General features: G+C 36.3%; 1 protein-coding gene across 1 annotated transcript in view; it reads right to left on the reverse strand.

Annotated features, from left to right (window-relative positions):
* LOC126966578 (WD repeat and HMG-box DNA-binding protein 1) overlaps nucleotides 1-21943 on the reverse strand; it is a 28729-nt gene that overhangs the window by 1228 nt on the left and 5558 nt on the right. Inside the window, exons 8-15 of the mRNA XM_050810713.1 lie at nucleotides 20748-20930; nucleotides 19438-19600; nucleotides 15730-15856; nucleotides 11448-11656; nucleotides 8749-8847; nucleotides 7042-7164; nucleotides 5716-6036; nucleotides 4165-4308 (exon numbers count right to left, since the gene is read on the reverse strand). Of these exons, the coding sequence (XP_050666670.1) occupies nucleotides 4165-4308; nucleotides 5716-6036; nucleotides 7042-7164; nucleotides 8749-8847; nucleotides 11448-11656; nucleotides 15730-15856; nucleotides 19438-19600; nucleotides 20748-20930 (1369 nt within the window). The remainder of the gene's footprint in view (nucleotides 1-4164; nucleotides 4309-5715; nucleotides 6037-7041; nucleotides 7165-8748; nucleotides 8848-11447; nucleotides 11657-15729; nucleotides 15857-19437; nucleotides 19601-20747; nucleotides 20931-21943) is intronic.

The following is a 21943-nucleotide window of genomic DNA, read 5'->3' on the forward strand; positions in this document are numbered from 1 at the left end:
AGGATTTTTGAAACGTTTAATATGTACAAAAAAGTACAGTACAAAAGACCGACTACATACTTACCTACAATATGCAACGACCTGTATAGCCGAGTGGTTAGCAATCCTACCTACTAAGCTAGAGGTCCCAGGTTCGAATCCCGGTAGGTGCAAGCATTTATATGATGAATATAGATGTTTGTTTTCGAGTCATGGATGTTTAAATGTATTTATGTATGTTTAAGTAAGTATATTGTAAATATATCGTTGTCTTGCAACCCATAACACAGGTTATATAATATGCTTAATTTGGGGCAAGATAATTTGTGTAAAGTGTGTGTCAATATTATATAATATTTTAATCTTTCAACTATTCTTAACTTACACAGCCCGATCTTTCGACGACATAATCAAAATCTAGTGGTATATTTCTTGTAACTTAAATTATTAAAAATTTTGTCATTATTAACTTATTTATTAATACGGCTTTACTCACGTTTTATCGGTGTAGGTACAGGAGGTCTACTCGCAAAATCGACAACGATACATTCGGACCAATACGATAATACTCCGAATATATCGCAACTACCCTACTCTAATTATACAACTTGGTGGTATATTTCTTGTAACTTAAATTATTAAAAATTTTGTCATTATTAACTTATTTATTAATACGGCTTTACTCACGTTTTATCGGTGTAGGTACAGGAGGTCTACTCGCAAAATCGACAACGATACATTCGGACCAATACGATAATACTCCGAATATATCGCAACTACCCTACTCTAATTATACAACTTGGTGGTATATTTCTTGTAACTTAAATTATTAAAAATTTTGTCATTATTAACTTATTTATTAATACGGCTTTACTCACGTTTTATCGGTGTAGGTACAGGAGGTCTACTCGCAAAATCGACAACGATACATTCGGACCAATACGATAATACTCCGAATATATCGCAACTACCCTACTCTAATTATACAACTTGGTGGTATATTTCTTGTAACTTAAATTATTAAAAATTTTGTCATTATTAACTTATTTATTAATACGGCTTTACTCACGTTTTATCGGTGTAGGTACAGGAGGTCTACTCGCAAAATCGACAACGATACATTCGGACCAATACGATAATACTCCGAATATATCGCAACTACCCTACTCTAATTATACAACTTGGTGGTATATTTCTTGTAACTTAAATTATTAAAAATTTTGTCATTATTAACTTATTTATTAATACGGCTTTACTCACGTTTTATCGGTGTAGGTACAGGAGGTCTACTCGCAAAATCGACAACGATACATTCGGACCAATACGATAATACTCCGAATATATCGCAACTACCCTACTCTAATTATACAACTTGGTGGTATATTTCTTGTAACTTAAATTATTAAAAATTTTGTCATTATTAACTTATTTATTAATACGGCTTTACTCACGTTTTATCGGTGTAGGTACAGGAGGTCTACTCGCAAAATCGACAACGATACATTCGGACCAATACGATAATACTCCGAATATATCGCAACTACCCTACTCTAATTATACAACTTGGTGGTATATTTCTTGTAACTTAAATTATTAAAAATTTTGTCATTATTAACTTATTTATTAATACGGCTTTACTCACGTTTTATCGGTGTAGGTACAGGAGGTCTACTCGCAAAATCGACAACGATACATTCGGACCAATACGATAATACTCCGAATATATCGCAACTACCCTACTCTAATTATACAACTTGGTGGTATATTTCTTGTAACTTAAATTATTAAAAATTTTGTCATTATTAACTTATTTATTAATACGGCTTTACTCACGTTTTATCGGTGTAGGTACAGGAGGTCTACTCGCAAAATCGACAACGATACATTCGGACCAATACGATAATACTCCGAATATATCGCAACTACCCTACTCTAATTATACAACTTGGTGGTATATTTCTTGTAACTTAAATTATTAAAAATTTTGTCATTATTAACTTATTTATTAATACGGCTTTACTCACGTTTTATCGGTGTAGGTACAGGAGGTCTACTCGCAAAATCGACAACGATACATTCGGACCAATACGATAATACTCCGAATATATCGCAACTACCCTACTCTAATTATACAACTTGGTGGTATATTTCTTGTAACTTAAATTATTAAAAATTTTGTCATTATTAACTTATTTATTAATACGGCTTTACTCACGTTTTATCGGTGTAGGTACAGGAGGTCTACTCGCAAAATCGACAACGATACATTCGGACCAATACGATAATACTCCGAATATATCGCAACTACCCTACTCTAATTATACAACTTGGTGGTATATTTCTTGTAACTTAAATTATTAAAAATTTTGTCATTATTAACTTATTTATTAATACGGCTTTACTCACGTTTTATCGGTGTAGGTACAGGAGGTCTACTCGCAAAATCGACAACGATACATTCGGACCAATACGATAATACTCCGAATATATCGCAACTACCCTACTCTAATTATACAACTTGGTGGTATATTTCTTGTAACTTAAATTATTAAAAATTTTGTCATTATTAACTTATTTATTAATACGGCTTTACTCACGTTTTATCGGTGTAGGTACAGGAGGTCTACTCGCAAAATCGACAACGATACATTCGGACCAATACGATAATACTCCGAATATATCGCAACTACCCTACTCTAATTATACAACTTGGTGGTATATTTCTTGTAACTTAAATTATTAAAAATTTTGTCATTATTAACTTATTTATTAATACGGCTTTACTCACGTTTTATCGGTGTAGGTACAGGAGGTCTACTCGCAAAATCGACAACGATACATTCGGACCAATACGATAATACTCCGAATATATCGCAACTACCCTACTCTAATTATACAACTTGGTGGTATATTTCTTGTAACTTAAATTATTAAAAATTTTGTCATTATTAACTTATTTATTAATACGGCTTTACTCACGTTTTATCGGTGTAGGTACAGGAGGTCTACTCGCAAAATCGACAACGATACATTCGGACCAATACGATAATACTCCGAATATATCGCAACTACCCTACTCTAATTATACAACTTGGTGGTATATTTCTTGTAACTTAAATTATTAAAAATTTTGTCATTATTAACTTATTTACTAAAACGGCTTTACTCACGTTTTTATCGGTGTACCGACTAGTTTCACAAGATCAGTAAGAGGCGGAACGTTATCGCGAACCGAACACATTCACCCTGATGAAGGACCTCCGAATGGTCCGTAATAAGTCTGGATGCCTACTCCATATTCGATAAATCGTGGCATTATTCGTGTCGAATCCTACTCTTAGTTACATCGTATTCAATGTCGAAACGATGATTGAACGAACGAAACATTATTCGGTATTATCGGTCTTAGTTGAAAATGTCAGAGACGAATATTTGAATTTAACAAATAATCAAACGTCACTTTTACGATAATCTCAACGACACCTTCTAGGCTGCCGATGCTAATATCGTTTCAAGTTGTATAGATATATTTGCCATATAATATACATACTTAATAAATATTATTGAAATAATTATATGTGATTTACTATTGAACACAATTTTTTACTACTAAGTCATTTTGTTGATCGTTTATGCGTAGAAATAATGCAAATAGGAATGCCGCCTGAGAAATAGGAAGTCGACGAGAAGGGTTGAGTTACTTTTTTTTACATTTTATTATCCGCGAGTTTTGTATTATTTATTCAATTTTAAATGGTCATTTTATATTCATTACATATTTTTTTAACATTTACATTATGTGTTAATGATACCAAATTGGTGGTGCAGAGTCTGGCATGGTCCTTAGCGCCTAAACTATGGTTTGACTTTGTAGCACAGATAATGTTTAGGTTTGAACATATTTAATTCACACTAACATCATAAAAAAAATCAAAATGTTAGTCTATGGTAAGGTTAAACGATAAGGAATTCTAACATTTGTTAGAGTAGGGTAGTTGCGATATATTCGGAGTATTATCGTATTGGTCCGAATGTATCGTTGTCGATTTTGCGAGTAGACCTCCTGTACCTACACCGATAAAACGTGAGTAAAGCCGTATTAATAAATAAGTCTTGTAACTTGTACGATTTTACAATAATTATATGATAATTATATTTGTTCAAAATTAATGGTGATGTACTTACGTCGTCAGAGCTGGTGTTGGTGTCAGTAGCGTGGACCTCAACCAGTGTTCTCTCTGTCAGGGTCAATGTACTCGGCACGATTTTAGCGGACTCTTGCTGTTTCTTAAATGGGTTTCTAGCAGCACGAGGTGATGGCTTTATGGGCTGGAAATTTAATAAAAAAATAAAAAAAAACCTGTCCAACTGCATAGTCTAGTATAGTATAGCTGCGATGTTATATACAGAGCCTCTCTTTTGCATTTCTATATCATCAGGTAACCCGTATGTATGCTCATTTGTCCTCCTGATCTCGAATATTTCTGTTTGAAAGTGTGAATCTGTGAATTCATGTTTGTACAACACTACTCAAGCACAACTGACAAATTACTGTTTCGTGGCTCCGCTTCGCCACGCGACGCTAATCACCGCTGTTTGATTCGAGGATTGGAAACTGATAATCAGTATTGTATGAAAATATAATTATATTTTAGTATTGCAATAACTTGCATTTTTTAATTTAACAACTTTGTCAGCTCCCATACAAACGTATTGAAGATATTTGTAATCAGACGGAATATCTGCGATTTTTCATTTTTGTGAAATTGCCGTCCACTTCACGGAAAATATAAGTACCTACAGGTATTCGTCCCTATAATGAGGTACACTGGTTTTTAATACACAAATTTAACAAAATAATTTAATTTTGTAATAACACAATTGACACACGTGCAAAGGTTCGCGAAGCTAAATATAAACTGTACAAATCATTATAAATTTCAGAGTACAGAAATATGTATGCGGAAAATCCCCGCTTTAGGTAGGGGAATGCCGTGTTATACAAGGAATATAAATCGCGTAACATCAACACGCGTTATAAGAGTACCGCGTGATAATATTATATTTCTATGTAAACATTATCCATTGTAATTGTAATGATTTGTAAAACGATGAAAATGTAAATCATGATTTAAAAGAGTGGCAATGAGTTTCTTGCTACTTCTTCTCATTAACTCAACCGTTTACGAAGTAGCAGTAGATTCTATAAGAAACATATTTTATTTTGACATTCATAAGTGTCATTTCCGTGACGTGATTTGATTTGTTATTTCTCACACCTCAACTGTTTATTTATTTATTAAGGAAACAAACAGATACATCACTAAAGTACAAAATTAAGTCAAATAAATATACAAATTACAATATTGGATATATCCTAGAATAGTTTCACTGGGGACACAAAAGAATACAATTTAACAGACATGACAACAGAACGATAAGATAAGTAAACAATAGAATATTTAGGCGAATACACAGTATTATATAAATCAAGACACAGACAGGGATATAATAATGAATAAAGATACAATGTTTAAGGTAAGGACAGTAATTGTTGTTTTAACTTAGTCTTAAATGCAGCAGTAGAGGAGTGCGAAAACAGGTCGACATTAATGTGAGAATCCAATGATGAACACATTCTGTGAAGAGGCGCGCGAAACCCAATATTAGTTCTAGGAGTCGATTGTTTGTATCGATAGCATATGACAACAAGAGCAAATATAGAAATTCACTTACTACAGGTTTGATCGGCGTGCCATTCTCAATTTTCTTCTTCACATCCTTCTGTGGTGGTATAAAGCTTGCGTTCGTATCCTGATCTGTACTGCTGACGTCGTAAGTCTCCTGTGACTCCAGCTCTTGGAAGTGTATGTTCTGCGCGACGTTCAATTTGTCGGCCTCTCTCTCCCAAGTCTCGGCCATGTCGGTCAGTTTGTCGGCCAAATGCATTCGGCCAAGTCTCGAAGCATATTTAGCGGCCAATGGTAGAAGGCGTTCGTCTTTCAGTAGTTCCATTAGTTCTAATGCTCTTGCTTCTATCTCGCTCCGGCATGCTAGCTGTGAATAGTAAAGTCAATGTCAACATGATTCATCCATTAAGTACAAAAATCCCACATTTAGTTAAACCTCATGATCACTCTAGTACTGCTTTACAATAATATTTTATGATAATATATCTTTTACGTTATTATATCATTATAACGCAGAGAAGCGTAGAGTTGCGTTGTCTTCTACCGCATTTATCACGGGGAATTTTCCGAAGAGCTGATTCACCTGATTCCTGCCGCCAAATTCGACCTTCGCACGAGACGCCACAAGTTAAGATATCATCCCCACCATCTGGATGTGTGACGGTCTTTCTTCCACGTACTACAAAGCTGTGGAATGAGCTTCCTTGTGCGGTGTTTCTGGGACGATACGTCATAGGTTCCTTCAAAAAAAGCGCGTACACCTTCCTTAAAGGCCGGCAACGCTCTTGTGATTCTTCTGGTGTTGCAAGTGACTGTGGGCGGTGGTGATCACTTAACACCAGGTGACCCGCTTATTTGTCCTCCTTTTCCGTAAAAAATGATACAAGTGAGCTAAATTGCTAGCCGAGTGTCTAGTGAGCAAGTTGTTCACGAGTTTCATACGCATTTTTAAACACACTAGCGTGGAAAAAACAAATATGTATTGCATAAATCGTTCAAACAAAATATGAAAATTATGGGATGGCATGCAAGTTTTTTTGATTTTGTAATAAAATGCATGTTTTATAATAAATTATTGTGAATTATAAATAATATGATAATAATAAATGTTATTTCGCCTTAATTGTACATTTGTTATTCCAAAAATGTAAATGGATTTTCAGCGGCATAAAACCTCTTTGTTATTACAAAAATATAAAATATATTATAAAATATATAAATATGAAATTGTACGGTTAAATTGAAAATGCTCTATTTACTCTCATTATCTCATATAATTCGCAGTTAGGTAGGTACAAGTTAACTTTGTAGGGATAATTCTACTAGGGTGTTTTGTTTGTTGTGAAGTCGGTTAAAATAAAGTAATACTAACTGCGAACAGCTTCAGAGCAGTCTCCCTCGCCATCTTGAGGTCCACATCAGCTGCCGTGTGTGACCACCGAACCAGCTGCTCCTCGTACTGACTCTTCTCTGAGTCCAGCTCACACACTGGGATCTAACATTTACAATATATATACTATAATCCAGCACTCCGTTTTTTATGACAATATGGGACGAGACGAGAAGGACGTGCTGCTGATGGTAATTGATACGCCCTATTACAATGCAGTGTCACTGAAGATTCTTGAAAAACCGGCAATTCGGAGCTGCACTACAATTGCGCTCGCCACCTTAAGACATAAGATGTTAAGTCTTTTTTGCCCAGTAATTTGACTAGCTACGGCGCCTTCCAGACGGAAACAATAATACTCACACATTACTGCTTCACGGCAGAAATAGATTCCGTTGTCGTACCCATAATCTAACCGGCATCCTGTGCAAAGAATCCTCCCACTGGCAAAACCCGTTTTCCAGGAGTTCGAAGACCAATGCGAAAATACTAATTTAGTGAACTCTGGAGGTAGTCTAGTAGTGGAAAGGCACATAATTAAAAAAAACTAAATGTTATGGAAATAAATTTTACAGGCGGTGTTCAAAATCGATATGAGGTACCGTCACAAAATGACACCGTCATCTCCTTCTTAAGAGCTGGCAACACTATCATGGATATCCTCATGTTGCCAGAGAATATGGATCACTATACCATCACAGGAAACATAAGTCTCTCGCGGCGCTGCGATGTGAGTCGGTCGTGTGCTTGTGCATCGTAATTCGTAAACATTAAATCTAAGTACGATGTCTAATTACCAAGGACTAATAGTGAACGAATTTCTTACTTTTGTTCAAAATAAGATTGACGTGCTTGATGAGTTAAGTATAGTGCAAATATGTTGTTCAAACTATAGTGATAAAGAAATCGAAACCGGCAAGTCCATATTGTATGAAACGATTTCTGATGGATCGCGATGCGTGGTAAGAAAGGGCGAAGACAAGAATAAAAAAAAAGAATAAGCTCGTTTAGCACCTACCTTTTCACATTTATCCACCCAAGTGACCCAAGACATTTTTGAATACAACGGGTGGTTAAAGCTGATAGTCCAACGCAGTTGGATCAGTCACGGTAGAATTGTGGTGATGGCAGTGAGATAATGGTGAAAGGTTGACACTAATTTAACATTAATTTAACGCTTTACTAAGCGATATGCAACTATGTTAAAAAAATCCGGAGGTATGTCCAGTTCATTTTAACTCCCATCTCTCTCTGTCACAAAGACAATACCTATATAAATATTTATATTCTGTCACTCAAGAACCAGCCTAATATTATTTAATGGTGATCAATCCCACCCATTGCATCATGAACAATGTTATCGGTGGTTTGTTGTTCCGTCGGAATTTATGAATTAAACTTATACTCGAATAAAGCACATAAACCCAGATGAAATATATGCAATATATTGATCACACATCCGTTGCTTAGTAACCAGAGACACGTATATCAAGTTCACCAGTGAGAGGCTCCTTTACACAGGATACCGGCAAGATTATGGGTACCACAACGCACCTTTTTCTGCCGTGAAGCAGTAGCATTATAATGGGCAGAGCGTATCATTTACCATCACCTGAACATCCTGCTGGTCTTGTCCCTTACTGTTATAAAAAAAAATCAAATGACAAGTGGGCTCGTTATTATACTAACTTGAAGAGGTAGCTCGGTGACGATGGGTTTGGGCGCCGTTAGAGGGAAGTTCGCCCCGCGGCACATTATACACTGCACCTTCTGTGTAGACTCGCTCACCTGTTGACAGAGTAATAATTACATAAAACAACAAGTAGGTATTGCTGTAATAAATAAGCTGGCACCAAATTGTTGATAAATTTTCAAAGTCAAAGTCAAATAAACTATTTTCAATAAGGGTATAATAATTAAGCGCTTTTGAAATTGTCACAATAAATAATTATTTTAAATTACTGAATCTACCATATGTTCGGAAAAAATAGATCTCATGAGAAGAACATACATGAAACTGAATGGCCACTCTTTTCAATGGAATAGAGTATTTTACAATGACTGTAATATACATAACAAATTAGTTTGTAAGATGCTGCATCCAATATGTATATGAATTGTATTAGTTAAAAGCTTTTTAAATACCAATATATATATATATAAATGAATTGCTGTTCGTTAGTCTCGCTAAAACTCGAGAACGGCTGGACCGATTTGGCTAATTTTGGTCTTGAATTATTTGTTAAGGTTTAAAACGTGAATAAATATGAAAAAGCTCGGAATTAAATAAAAACAACAATTTTGTTTCTCCTTTGATGTGTCCCCCGTCGTTCAGTAATCAAATTGAAATTACAATTTAAAAGGAATTACTAATTAGAATTTTTAAATCTTTCTAACTTTCTCAGCAGGCAAAAAGTAAACTTGATTTTAGCTAACTATAATTGGTAAATTAACTACAGTTGTTAAGTATCTATCAGATTTTTTTATGTAGATTGATAAATCTTAAGTTTTGTCATAAATAAAGTTTCTGAACACAACCATAATATTTGACATTTGACAAACAACTATATGTAGATTGATATATCGTAAATATATTATTGAGAAATTAATAAAAACTTTTATTTTATTCATTATATACAGAAAAACTTCTGTCGGGTCAACCAGTATTTAATAAAAAGTTATTAAGAATAACCTGTATAAATATAATTATCATATATGAGATGCATCAACCTTCAGAGCTTGAATTCATTGTTTGTGTAAGGATGCTTCGTGAACATGATGGTCGTGATTACTGTCATAATTATTAATCGCATCAAAGAAATACACTGATTTTTTAACAATTACAGGTCGACCTGGCACTAAAAGCAGCACCTGTTCACGAATTGACGCATGGACCAGTACAATGTCACGCTCGGTTATGTAACTCTGGTTGGGGTAAACTTGAGTGGAGTTAGAGTACAAATTCACCAGAGTAACTTATGCACAATTATCATACATAGTAAACGTTATAAAAGCTTTATGCAGGTAAAAGCACAAAAATTTTTCATTTCTCATACTCGGAAAGTAATGTTGTTTTGAACTGATTATTGGGTGGAAAGTGCTACTTCCCTCCATAGAGAGGGAAAAACTCATACAAATTACTTCCCACCTAAGGGCTGTGAAGAATTTTATGTAAAAATAAAAAACTATTTAAAAAAATGCTGCGGCCATGTGACTTTCAAAACAGCCCGTGTGAACTTAGCACAAGCTTCTTTGAGCGGAATAAGCCGCAACAATTACGCGGTGAGTTCCATATTTAAAATTTACAATGTCGACATAAATTGTCCTAATTTGACAATTAATTTTAAATAGGTACTACTAATATTATTACATATTATCCACGAATAGTTTAGATAAACAAATAGTTTTATTTTCCTCATATTCGAAATGAAAAGTAGAGTTTTTAACACGGGTAAAAAAATCAATTCCTACTCGGACTACAGCCGCCCTCGCGTCTCGCCGCTCGGTCGTCTAAATACCTCGGGAATTGATTCTTTCGACCCTCGGTTAACAATCTACTATTCTGTATAGTGTGATCCTTAGCACACACCGATTTTTACAATTTTTATTTCAGTGTTATGAAGAAACTTTTTTTTTCTACACCCTTGCTTTAAATCCACTCTTAAAGATTCTAAAACAGTTTATTGCCAACATTAAAATACCCAATGTCCTAATAACAATTACGTCATCCAAACGAGTGTTGTAATGAAATTCAGTACAACATTATATCATCCGTTTTCATAATAACACTCCTTTGGTTGATATTATGGTTAATAGGACTGGCTTTTTTAATGTTAGCAGTAAGGTAATTGTTTCAGAATCTTTAAGAGGATTCATACTGTGGGTGTAGATAAAGTCTTGTGTGCAACTATTGATAATTAGGTATTAAAACACGCATACTATTATCACAGTCGGCTTCGCCTGATAGGGTTTAACATTCGTGTTGTAATACTACTTATTACACAACTAAATAAATTAAATTTTAAATTCTTATAGCGTAGCTGATATTGACATAATTGGTGATTCGTTAGCCAAATTCCGCAAGACATTTGCAGTGTAATAAGGTAATCTTAAATAATGTTATAATTGGAAAATAAAAGTAACTGTGTATAACTATGTTACCTACTCATTTATTAATTAAAAAATATTGTTTAATACTTAACTTATTCTATGTAACACTTAAAATTAATTATTTCTGTGCATGCTGTGTTTATTTGTAAGTAATCACTACATTTAGTTCCTAGTTTTAAGTTCTACTTTTTATATTTGTCTGTATTATTGTCAGCGATTTTAAATAGAACTAATATATAAGTAAATAAATATTAATAGTATTTTAATGCACAACATACGGAAACAATGAACCAAGTGTCGGAAGCTCCGCGCGAGTGCTCGGTGGTCTCACAGAGCGGCATCCACACGCCGCTCGCCACGTCGTACAGCCGCAGCGAGCCCGAGCTGTCGAGCATGCTCGGCGAGCCCGCGTCCGACGCTCCCAGCCATGTCAACTTAGACCCTGCGCTCAAGGGCACTGGGACTGTTTTGCAACGCACATGTCTCCCTGAAATTCGAAATAAATCTTGACACTTGATTAAATAACTGATAAGACTAACAAAGGTATTGTTTCAATTAGATCTAGGAGGTTGTTTTCATGTTATAATTTTCAGTTCGCATTATTACTCGCGATTTGTGTATCACTTTGTGTAAGTATGCGTGCGTTGCTCAAAATAGAGGTTAACTGTAAACCTCAATGTTTTTGACGATTTCACAGCAGCACAATCTGTCCAGACGTATAAATCATAATATCAGCTAAGGCTCCCATCATAATGAGTGGAGTAACGTCACAGAAGTCAGTGACCCCTGCTAACTTAATATTTCGGAAAATGATTTTTTAGAAGTGGGAGAGTCACGCTGCAGTCTTATGACGTCAGCACAATCGGGCCAGACTCGTCCGGGTTAATTACCACACTCGCACAGAATACCGGCGTGAAGTAACGGCCTAGTGCCGCTATGTTTCGCATAGGTCATTGTCGACGCCCCTCTCGGAACGTCCGAGCATTGCCTGGTCAGGAGTGTAGTGCCAATCCGACGCCCACGTCGCAGACCACCAGCAACCCGCCGCGTTTGGCACTACAAGTCAGCAGATTGGGATAGGATGCGTTCCTTTTTTGCATCCTACCCTTGGGGCAGGGTTTGTTTCCCTTCCGTTGCAGTAGCCGATGTGATACTACAGGGTATGGATATTTTTATACCAAACTCTGTAGTGCCCATCGTTGGCAGATCACAGCCCTGGTTCGATGCGTCAGGTAAAGCAGCATCTGACTGCAAAAAACAGGCGTATCGAGCTTGGGTTGCGGCGCTGGGCACAAAAGATCCGAACTGCACAGTTCTTAAGAGGAAATACAACCGTGCCTCCAGATTTTTTAAGCGGCAAATCGCCCGTGCAAAGTCAAAACACGTCGTCAAAATCGGTGAGCAGCTTTCCAGTTACCGACCGGAACACGCAAGTTCTGGTCGATGTCGAAAGCTGCTCTTGGTAACTTCAGCCAGCCGTCCATGCCGCCGTTACACATGAGGAATGACACCCTGGCCCATACGGCAAAAGAGAAAGCCGATCTTTTGTGCGCTCTTTTCGCCTCCAACTCGACTCTTGACGACAACGGAAATACACCGCCGACCATCCCGCGGTGTCAGAGCTCTATGCCTGAAGTACAGTTCAGACAGAAAACTGTTAGGCGAGCTCTGTTTTCGTTGGACGTCAGGAAGTCGAGCGGGCCGGATGGCATTTCTCCAATCGTGCTTAGAACGTGTGCCCCTGAGTTGACGCCGGTGCTAACGCGTTTATTCCGGCACTCTTATTCTAAAGGCGTAGTCCCTGACTCATGGAAGTCAGCCCTTGTCCATCCGATCCAAAAAAAAGGAGACAGTTCGGATCCGGCAAACTACAGGCCTATTGCTATTACCTCCCTGCTCTCCAAAATCATGGAGAGCATAATTAGCCGTCAGCTCTTGGTATATCTAGAGGGTCACCAGTTGATCAACGACCGACAATACGGGTTTCGCCATGGTCGGTCGGCAGGTGATCTTCTGGTATACCTAACACATAGATGGGCAGCGGCTATTGAAAGCAAGGGGGAAGGCCTGGCAGTTAGCCTGGATATAACGAAGGCCTTTGATCGTGTATGGCACAAGGCGCTCCTCTCCAAACTTCCATCATTTGGGCTTCCCGAGAGCTTGTGCAAGTGGACCTCCAGCTTCCTCACTGGGCGCAGCATACAGGTCGTTGTCGACGGATATTGCTCGAACCCGAAGCCCGTGAATGCTGGAGTGCCCCAAGGCTGTGTGCTGTCTCCCACGCTGTTTCTTCTGCATATCAATGATATGTTGGACAACTCCAACATTCATTGCTATGCAGACGACAGCACTGGTGATGCCGTATACACTGGCCATGCAGGTCTCTCTCGGGAAATCGTCGACCAGTGCCGGGAGAAACTTGTGTCTTCTATCGAGTCCTCTCTTGAGAAGGTCGCGGAATGGGGAAAATTGAACCTTGTCCAATTTAACCCCCAGAAGACTCAAGTTTGCGCGTTTACCACTAAAAAAACCCCATTTGTCGTACCACCGCTCTTCGACAACACTTCCCTCAAAGCCTCGCCTAGTATCGGAATACTGGGTCTCGAAATCTCGAGCGATTGCCAATTTCGTGGTCATCTGGAAGGCAAAGCCAAATTGGCTTCAAAGAAACTGGGCGTCATTAATAGAGCACGGCAATACTTCAAGCCGGCCCACATACTAGCGCTCTACAAAGCGCAGGTCCGGCCACACATGGAGTATTGCTGTCATCTCTGGTCTAGCGCATCCCAGTATCAGCTTGATCCATTTGACCGCGTGCAACGCAGAGCAGCTCGAATTGTCGGGGACACAGGGCTCTGTGAACGGCTGGATCACTTGGCGTTGCATAGAGACGTCGCTTCATTGTGTGTCTTCTGCCGCATTTATCACGGGGAACACTCCCCGTGAGCATAAACTCCGAAGAGATGTTTAACCTGATTCCTGCCGCCGAATTCCACCTTCGCACGACACGCCACAAGTTAGGATATCATCCTCACCATCTGGATGTGTGGCGGTCCTCCACAGTGCGGTTTTCAAGGAGCTTTCTTCCACGTACTACAAAGCTGTGGAATGAGCTTCCTTGTGCGGTGTTTCCGGGACGATACGACATGGGTACCTCCAAAAAAAGCGCGTACACCTTCCTTAAAGGCCGGCAACGCTCCTGTGATTCCTCTGGTGTTGCAAGAGATTGTGGGCGGCGGTGATCACTTAACAACAGGTGACCCGTACGCTCGTTTGTCCTCCTATTCCATAAAAAAAAATGATGCAACAGAAATAGTTCAATGTTTCGACTTACTGGAATAAGTTAAAATAAAAAGTATTTAAGCCTCAATAAGGCTACTGGAAATCCAAGCGCTTGCAGCTATTTCGGTCAACGGATCAGCCTTGCTATCCAACGCGGTAATGCTGCCAGTATTCTTGGTAAGCGTACCACGTAATGATAGTTTTAATTTTATGTAGTCATAGTATTGTAAATATAGTTATAAGATTTGTTTTGTTTGAATAATTAATTTAGTTTAAATAAAAAAAAGAGACTTCATAACGAAATAGTAAATGAATAAACCTAATACACACATGGTCAATAAATAAAGAAAAATTGTACTTGAAAATTGTATCAATAGCCTGAAGGGCGCCGTAGCTAGTGAAATTACTGGCCAAATGAGACTTAACCTCTTATGTCTCAAGGTGACGAGCGCTACTGTTCTAGTAGAAACGATGATCATAAAACGGTTTCCTTACCGCCAATACCACCTTTAATGTAAGAAAAAATATACCACACTAATCTACAGGATGGTTTATTGAGAAGGGCGGTGATGGCCAAATCGGAAACTACGAGTACGAGTCATAGGGGAAAGTCGTGAAAGGAGTCATGCCCTCGATTTACAAGCAAACAATAACTGAATATTTAATTTTTTTAAATTTCATAAAATTTTGACGGAAATCTACCCGAAATGATTTTTCTAATCAAAAAAATACATCCAATGGACTCTGTTGATGATAAGGATCAATCTATGCAAAGATATGTATTACTAAAAATGAAAGGAAACAGAAAAAATATACAAATTGCTTTTCATATCTCACTTTTAACTTATTGTTAATTGCTCAAAATGGTCCCCGTTGACTACAATGCATATGTTTATACGTCTCTCTAATTAACTTACTGAATTTAATACCATGATAGGACTTATCCTCGATAGAATATCAATAAAAAAATACTATTTCTTACAAAAAGTTTCAATAGGAGGCGAGTTTTCGTCCGTGTAAAAATAATAAAACAAAAAACTTGGTATTTCCGTTCATTTTTATTAATTCATTTCTTTCCAAAGATTGATCCTAATCACCAACAAACTACATTGGTCCCATAATACAGGATGTATTTTTTTAAAACTGAAAATGCACTTATTGTTTTCTTATAAATCGAGGGCATGACTCCTTCCAGCACTTTTCTCTATACTCGTAGTTTCCAACTTAGCCATCACCGCCCTTCTCAAACATCCATCCTGTATATTATATTGTACTTACCATTGACAGCAATGATGTCCATTGCCAGATGCTGGTCAGATATGCCCGGTTCGGTGTGGTGATACACTGCCATCGCCGTAGTGTTAAACCCCGCTAGACTCACCACTGGACCAGACAATGAGATCACCTGCAAAAAAGCCATTTATAATAATACTAGCTGACCCAGCAAACGTTTTATTGGCCAATATTAAAATCGCGATACAAACGTTTTATTTGCCAATATTAAAATGGCTACGCCATAAGACTCCCCTGGATTGATAGAAATGTTATGCGACTGTGCGAAAAACGGGACAATTTATTTAAATCCTGGAAGAATAATTTGAATAATCCGGTGATAAGACTAGAATATAATAAAATACGTTCTATAGAAAACAGAACGTGATTTACCCAAATCAGTTTGGATTTCAGGCTGGTAAAGGCGCATCTGATCTTCTGTCAAAATTTACAAATGAAGTCAACGATCATCTGAATAAGAAAGAACATGTGCTGGATTTAATTATTGACTTTTCGCGTGCTTTTGAGATTTTGAAGCATAAACACCTGGTAGAAGCTTGCTAGTTGTGGTGTTCGTGGACCTTTATTAAAATGGTGCGAAATTTACCTCCATAATAGAACTTTTACAGTTAAGATCGATACTGCATATAGTAGGCATGTATCATCTACAGAAGGTACAGCGCAGGGCTCAGTGCTGGGCCCTCTTCACTTTCTCTCATATGTAAATGATATGCATAAATGCATAAATTACTGCATGTGTTATCAATTTGCAGATGATACATGCCTTCTGATCGCTGATAAAGATCTTAAAAATGCTCGCGACCACCTGCAGGCTGATTTTAATTCATTGAATAAGTGGTGTCACGATGCTGGTTTGGTAATTAACCCAGGTAAAACTAAGCTAATAATCATAAGATCACCAAACCTCGCAAAACGTCCAATGGATAACATTCTTGCCCACGACCATAGTTGTTTGCACTCAAATAACAGCATTTGTAAATGCCCCGCTATCGAAGTAGTCGACTCTGTTACATATTTAGGCCTACATATAGATAGTAAATTTAATTGGAATAACCACATTGAATACGTCTGCAATAAGCTTAGGCAATTTTTAGCTAATATGACGATTTTAAGAAATCGTATTCCCTTTAATGTAAAATTAATGTTACATAATTCTCTAGCTCAATCTTATATACAATATGGTTTGAGTAGTTACGGACGTACATATAACTCCTATTTGAATGAAATATTTAAGCTTCAAAAAAGAATATTTAAACTTTTGCCTAACAAAAATCATAGTGACTATTCCGAAACTGAACTTTTTAAACATTGCAAAATTTTACCGGTGCAGTTACTGATGAAATATTCAATGTTAAAAGAAAACTTTTTGAATACTAATTACTGGGATAAAGTACAACATCCTGTATGCACGCGGGCCGTCACTCGGGGCTGTTTATGCGCTCCGAGCGCGCTCAATAGATATGGCGAACGAACGAATGCTTACTTAGTTCCTCGCATAATTAATGAATTACCCACTGATGTACGGAACTGTATAAATCCTCGTAATATTAAGAAAAAACTGAAGTCATACTTTTTAAGTCACTTAAAATAAATATATTTACACAATTTATCTAACTGGCACTAATGTTCTGTAGTTAATGTGCCTAGATTTAGCTCTTTGTTAGCATATATTACAAACCCGTGTGGTTTTCTGATGCTAGGTTTAAGTATTTTCTTTTGTAAACTTTAATGTAAATAAATAAATAAAAAAAGTAACGTAGATAGGTGAAAATTTGAAGTTGTATGTATTCTTTAATGCTGACTCATAATCAAACAAATTTAAAAAAAAAATTCAAAAAAATTAAAAAAGAAATCGTGTGGACCACCCTTAACATTTAGGGGGATGAAAAATATCCGATGTTGTCCGATTCTCAGACCTACCCAATATGCACTCAAAATTTCATGAGAATCGGTCAAGCCGTTTCGGAGGAGTTCGGCCCCGCACACTGTGACACGAGAATTTTATATATTAGAAATAAATTATTTTTGTCAAAAAATACCTACTGTAATCTTTGTTAAAAAAGCCATTTTATCCGTGCAGTTCTTCACAAATAAAATAATAAATATAAAAAACATATGAATTTATTTTCTCTTATTTTTTTTAACTAAGCGAAATGGTATCTGACATGATATTTATATCATCAGATAAACAAATGGGCAAATAAAAATACTCGTATCATTTTTTTTTTCATTTTTGAAACCAGATAATATAATAACTATATATATATATATATTAATATATATATATAAAATAATATGATGAAAAATCTAATTTAATGTTTAAAAAAAGCGGCCAAGTGCGAGTCGGACTCGCCCACGAGGGTTCCGTAGCAGCAAGTAAAATAATATAAAAGTTCTTGTAGTTCGTTGTAACGATTTATGACGGATTACAAAAATTACTGATTAGACTTCGTTCTACTATCTACTAAGTTCAAACAAATTTTTGGTAAAAGTTTGCATGGTATTGAACATAATATATATTTTTTTAGTTTTATCATTCTCTTATTTTTGAAGTTACGGGGGGATGACATTTTTACCACTTTGGAAGTGTCTCTTGCGTAAACTATTCGGTCTAGAAAAAAATTATATTAGAAATCTCAATATCATTCAGACCTATTTATAGATGGGGTCACACGTATGGGTTTGATGAAAAAAAAATTTGAGTTTCAATTCTAAGTATTGGGAACCACCAAAATTTAATTCTTTCTTTCTATATTAGTGTGAAAATCTTAATGCGGTTCACAGAATACATCTTTTCTTACCATGTTTCAACAGCATAGCTGACAGAGAGACATGACGAATCTATAAGGGTTCCGTTTTTTGCCATTTGGCTACGGAACCCTAAAAAGTAATCAGGATCTGATTAAATAGAGATAGACATAATAAAATTACGTCACATCTTAGTTTTACCATAGTAGCTCTATACAAATTTTCGTTTTGCGAGATACTAAAAGACCATTCCGTACTCCAAGAATTTAAATGTAACTTTATATTTCTTTGTTTGATTTTTAATTTTATTTTCAGTACATAATTATTTTATAATGATAAAATAAAAAAAATAACGGATTGCACTCCGGGAGTGCCGACAGAAATGAAAACTTGAACTTGGATATTTTGGAATGGTTAGGGAATAATTTCGCACGAATTGCTTCATTTATGAGTATAATAGTACTAGCATTATACAATATTCATTTATTGCGCTATTGTACACAAAAATAACAATTTATATTACATAAAAAATTAAACACTTCAGAACCATTACAATTATTTTACATTAAAAACTTTATCTCTCAGAAAAATCAACTATCATCCATAATTCCAACGACTGTCTTACGAATTATCGATCAAGTCACGTGTTCTGACGCGAGTTTAATATTTTATACCCATCCCAAGAAAAGTGATGAAGGCCGCTAAAGAAGTTTTCCCTTCAAAAAAATCAAGTCAAATACCCAAATATCTTCGTTTACATGACCAATTGACGTCATGACTATTTAATATGAAAATATGGCGTCCAGCGATTTCTTTTACATTAACGCGAGGAAATTGAAAAACTTAAATTGATGTCTATGGCATTTAATGGCTGAATGAAAATTTATGGTTGTATTGGATAAAATTGATGTGTTTCGAAAATAGGTGGTATATTATTGATCTGACCTGTCTCTGGGTACCCATGGGGGTAAATAGCCGCAGTAGCCTAGCGCTGGTGGCGCAGGCGACTAGCCCACTTGCTGCGGACACACACAGGATCTCCTCTGTACCTGACATGGAGGCACTCCACTCCTTGCTGCTACCCACCAGGGATATGCACACCAGTTTACTGAAAATGGTTCCGTACTGTAAAGTTTCCTCATAAATAAAACGATGATGACTTTTAATATCTATTTCAATCTTTATCATTTATCTCAAATTAAATAAATTTAAAAATTAAATTACACAGCATAAGTCTTCACTGTAGGTAAATACTTAAACAGTTTTTCAAAAACATTTTGTACTTTTGTAGGTACTTATGTTCTGTTTCTTTGTGAACGTATAACCGCGTTTAGCCGTTTGTGTTATAACATGCACACACTCATGTCTTATTTTCAAATACTTTAGGATATTTTTCAAGGTTTATTGATTCCACGCAAACATAATCCAAAGGCCAAAGTGGGTGGGCTAAAAGCCTAACGTCAGAGCTTTGACTTAAGCACTTGTTTTTTATTCAGGAATAAAATTTTAAAGGAATAATAATATAATAATAATAATACTTATTTGCTGTATCAAATTCCAAATTGCAAAATAATTGCCTAAACCTTGTAAAAAGATGGCAGATTACAGTGGAATCGATACAAAAATGCTTTACTCATTCAACATAAACATGTATATTATGTTGAATATGGATGTTTGTTTCTGAGTCATGAACGTTATAATTAATTTACGTATGTTTAAGTAAGTATATTGTATTAAATATATCAATGTCTTGTACCCATAGTACAGACTTTGATACTGTTTACAAAACTAGGGTTTGAGACAAGATAATTTGTGTAAAAGTAGATCAATATTTAATTTAATTAAATGTAATTTATTAGGTGTTTTTTTTTATGTTAATAAGGGACGAGACGAGCAGGACGTTCAGCTGGTGATAATTGATACGCCTTGCCCAGGACAATGCAGCACCGCTCAGTATTCTTAAAAAATTCTGAGTGGCACTACAATTGCGCTCGTCACCTTGAGACATAAGATGTTAACTCTCATTTGCCCAGTAATTTCACTAGCTACGGCGCCCTTCAGACCGAAACACAGTAATGCTTACGCATTACTGCTTCACGGCAAAAATAGGCGCCGTTGTGGTACCCATAAACTAGCCGGCATCTTGTGCAACGGATACATAGACGCATGCATCCAAACATTCTGCGAATAAAATTGAACACTGGATAAGGTGGGGTGTATTATAAATAGATGTTTCTATGATAAAGTACACTAACCTCGGTGTCTCGCAAGCTAGAGCCAAGACAGTGGTGGATAGGCTAGCCATTGTGTGATTCAAGTAATTGTTGAGATGTATGGCATGATGGTGATTAGAGTCATGGAACTCTACATCTATGGTTGACTCTCCATTCTCACTGGTGTGGCAACGGACTATGCCCACACTGTTCCAACACATATACCTGTTCAACATATTTGCTGTTAATATTTCTATTTGAGAGTAAGTGCATTTCTGTTCACAATATCTTCATCATAGTCACATTATATACTTTTATTATAACTCTTCGCCATTAAAATATGGTACTCCAAGAATATTGTTTCGCTCTATTTATAACTTAGGTTTTGTTGCGAATTTCAAAAGAATATTAAAATTTATTTCAATAAGTGATTTTGGGTCCTATTATTTTGAATAAAAATATTTGACTTATATATATATATATAAATATTTACTAGCTGACCCACCAAACGTTGTATTGCCGATATTAAAATCACGATACAAAAGTAACTGTTGATCGTAGATGGGTGAAAATTTGAAGTTGTATGTATTTTTTAATGCCACATTATAAAAAAATAAAAACAAATAATTTCATCCAAAAATTAAAAAAAATTTTTGAAGGGTCAATAACCCTTATTACTTAGGGGTATGAAAAATAGATGTTGGCCGATTCTCAGACCTACTTAATATGCTCACAAAATTTCATGAGAATCGGTCAAGCCGTTTCGGAGGAGTACGGGAACGAACATTGTGACACGAGAATTTTATAAATAAGATAATGGCGATGATCGCTAGTCTTTGATTGTCTGTCATTGGCAAGGTAATCAACACAATGATCATACAAGAGATTCGTCTATGATCATGCAGCCAGTTGGAATAATTTATTTTCAAATTTTTATTCTACCTTTCTTCAACCCACGTGCCTAAAACATTTTTTTGCCATTTCTCGTAATTATTGGCGAAGTTTATTTTGGTATGGAACCTGATCGACTCGGATTAGTGATCATTAAAATAAAAATAAAATGGGATGGCAACTATAGTATTAACGCGATAACGATAAAGTAAGTCAACTATGGCACAGCACTACACTGTAGGCACGCGAGGCGAGGTGTGCGGACAGCGGGGGGATGTCGCTCCCGCTCTTTACCTCAGGCCCCGAATGAATCGCTCGCTTCTAAAATAATACAGTATAGTTTTTGT

This window comes from Leptidea sinapis, chromosome 10 (assembly GCF_905404315.1).
Source record: "Leptidea sinapis chromosome 10, ilLepSina1.1, whole genome shotgun sequence".
Lineage (NCBI taxonomy): Eukaryota > Metazoa > Arthropoda > Insecta > Lepidoptera > Pieridae > Leptidea > Leptidea sinapis.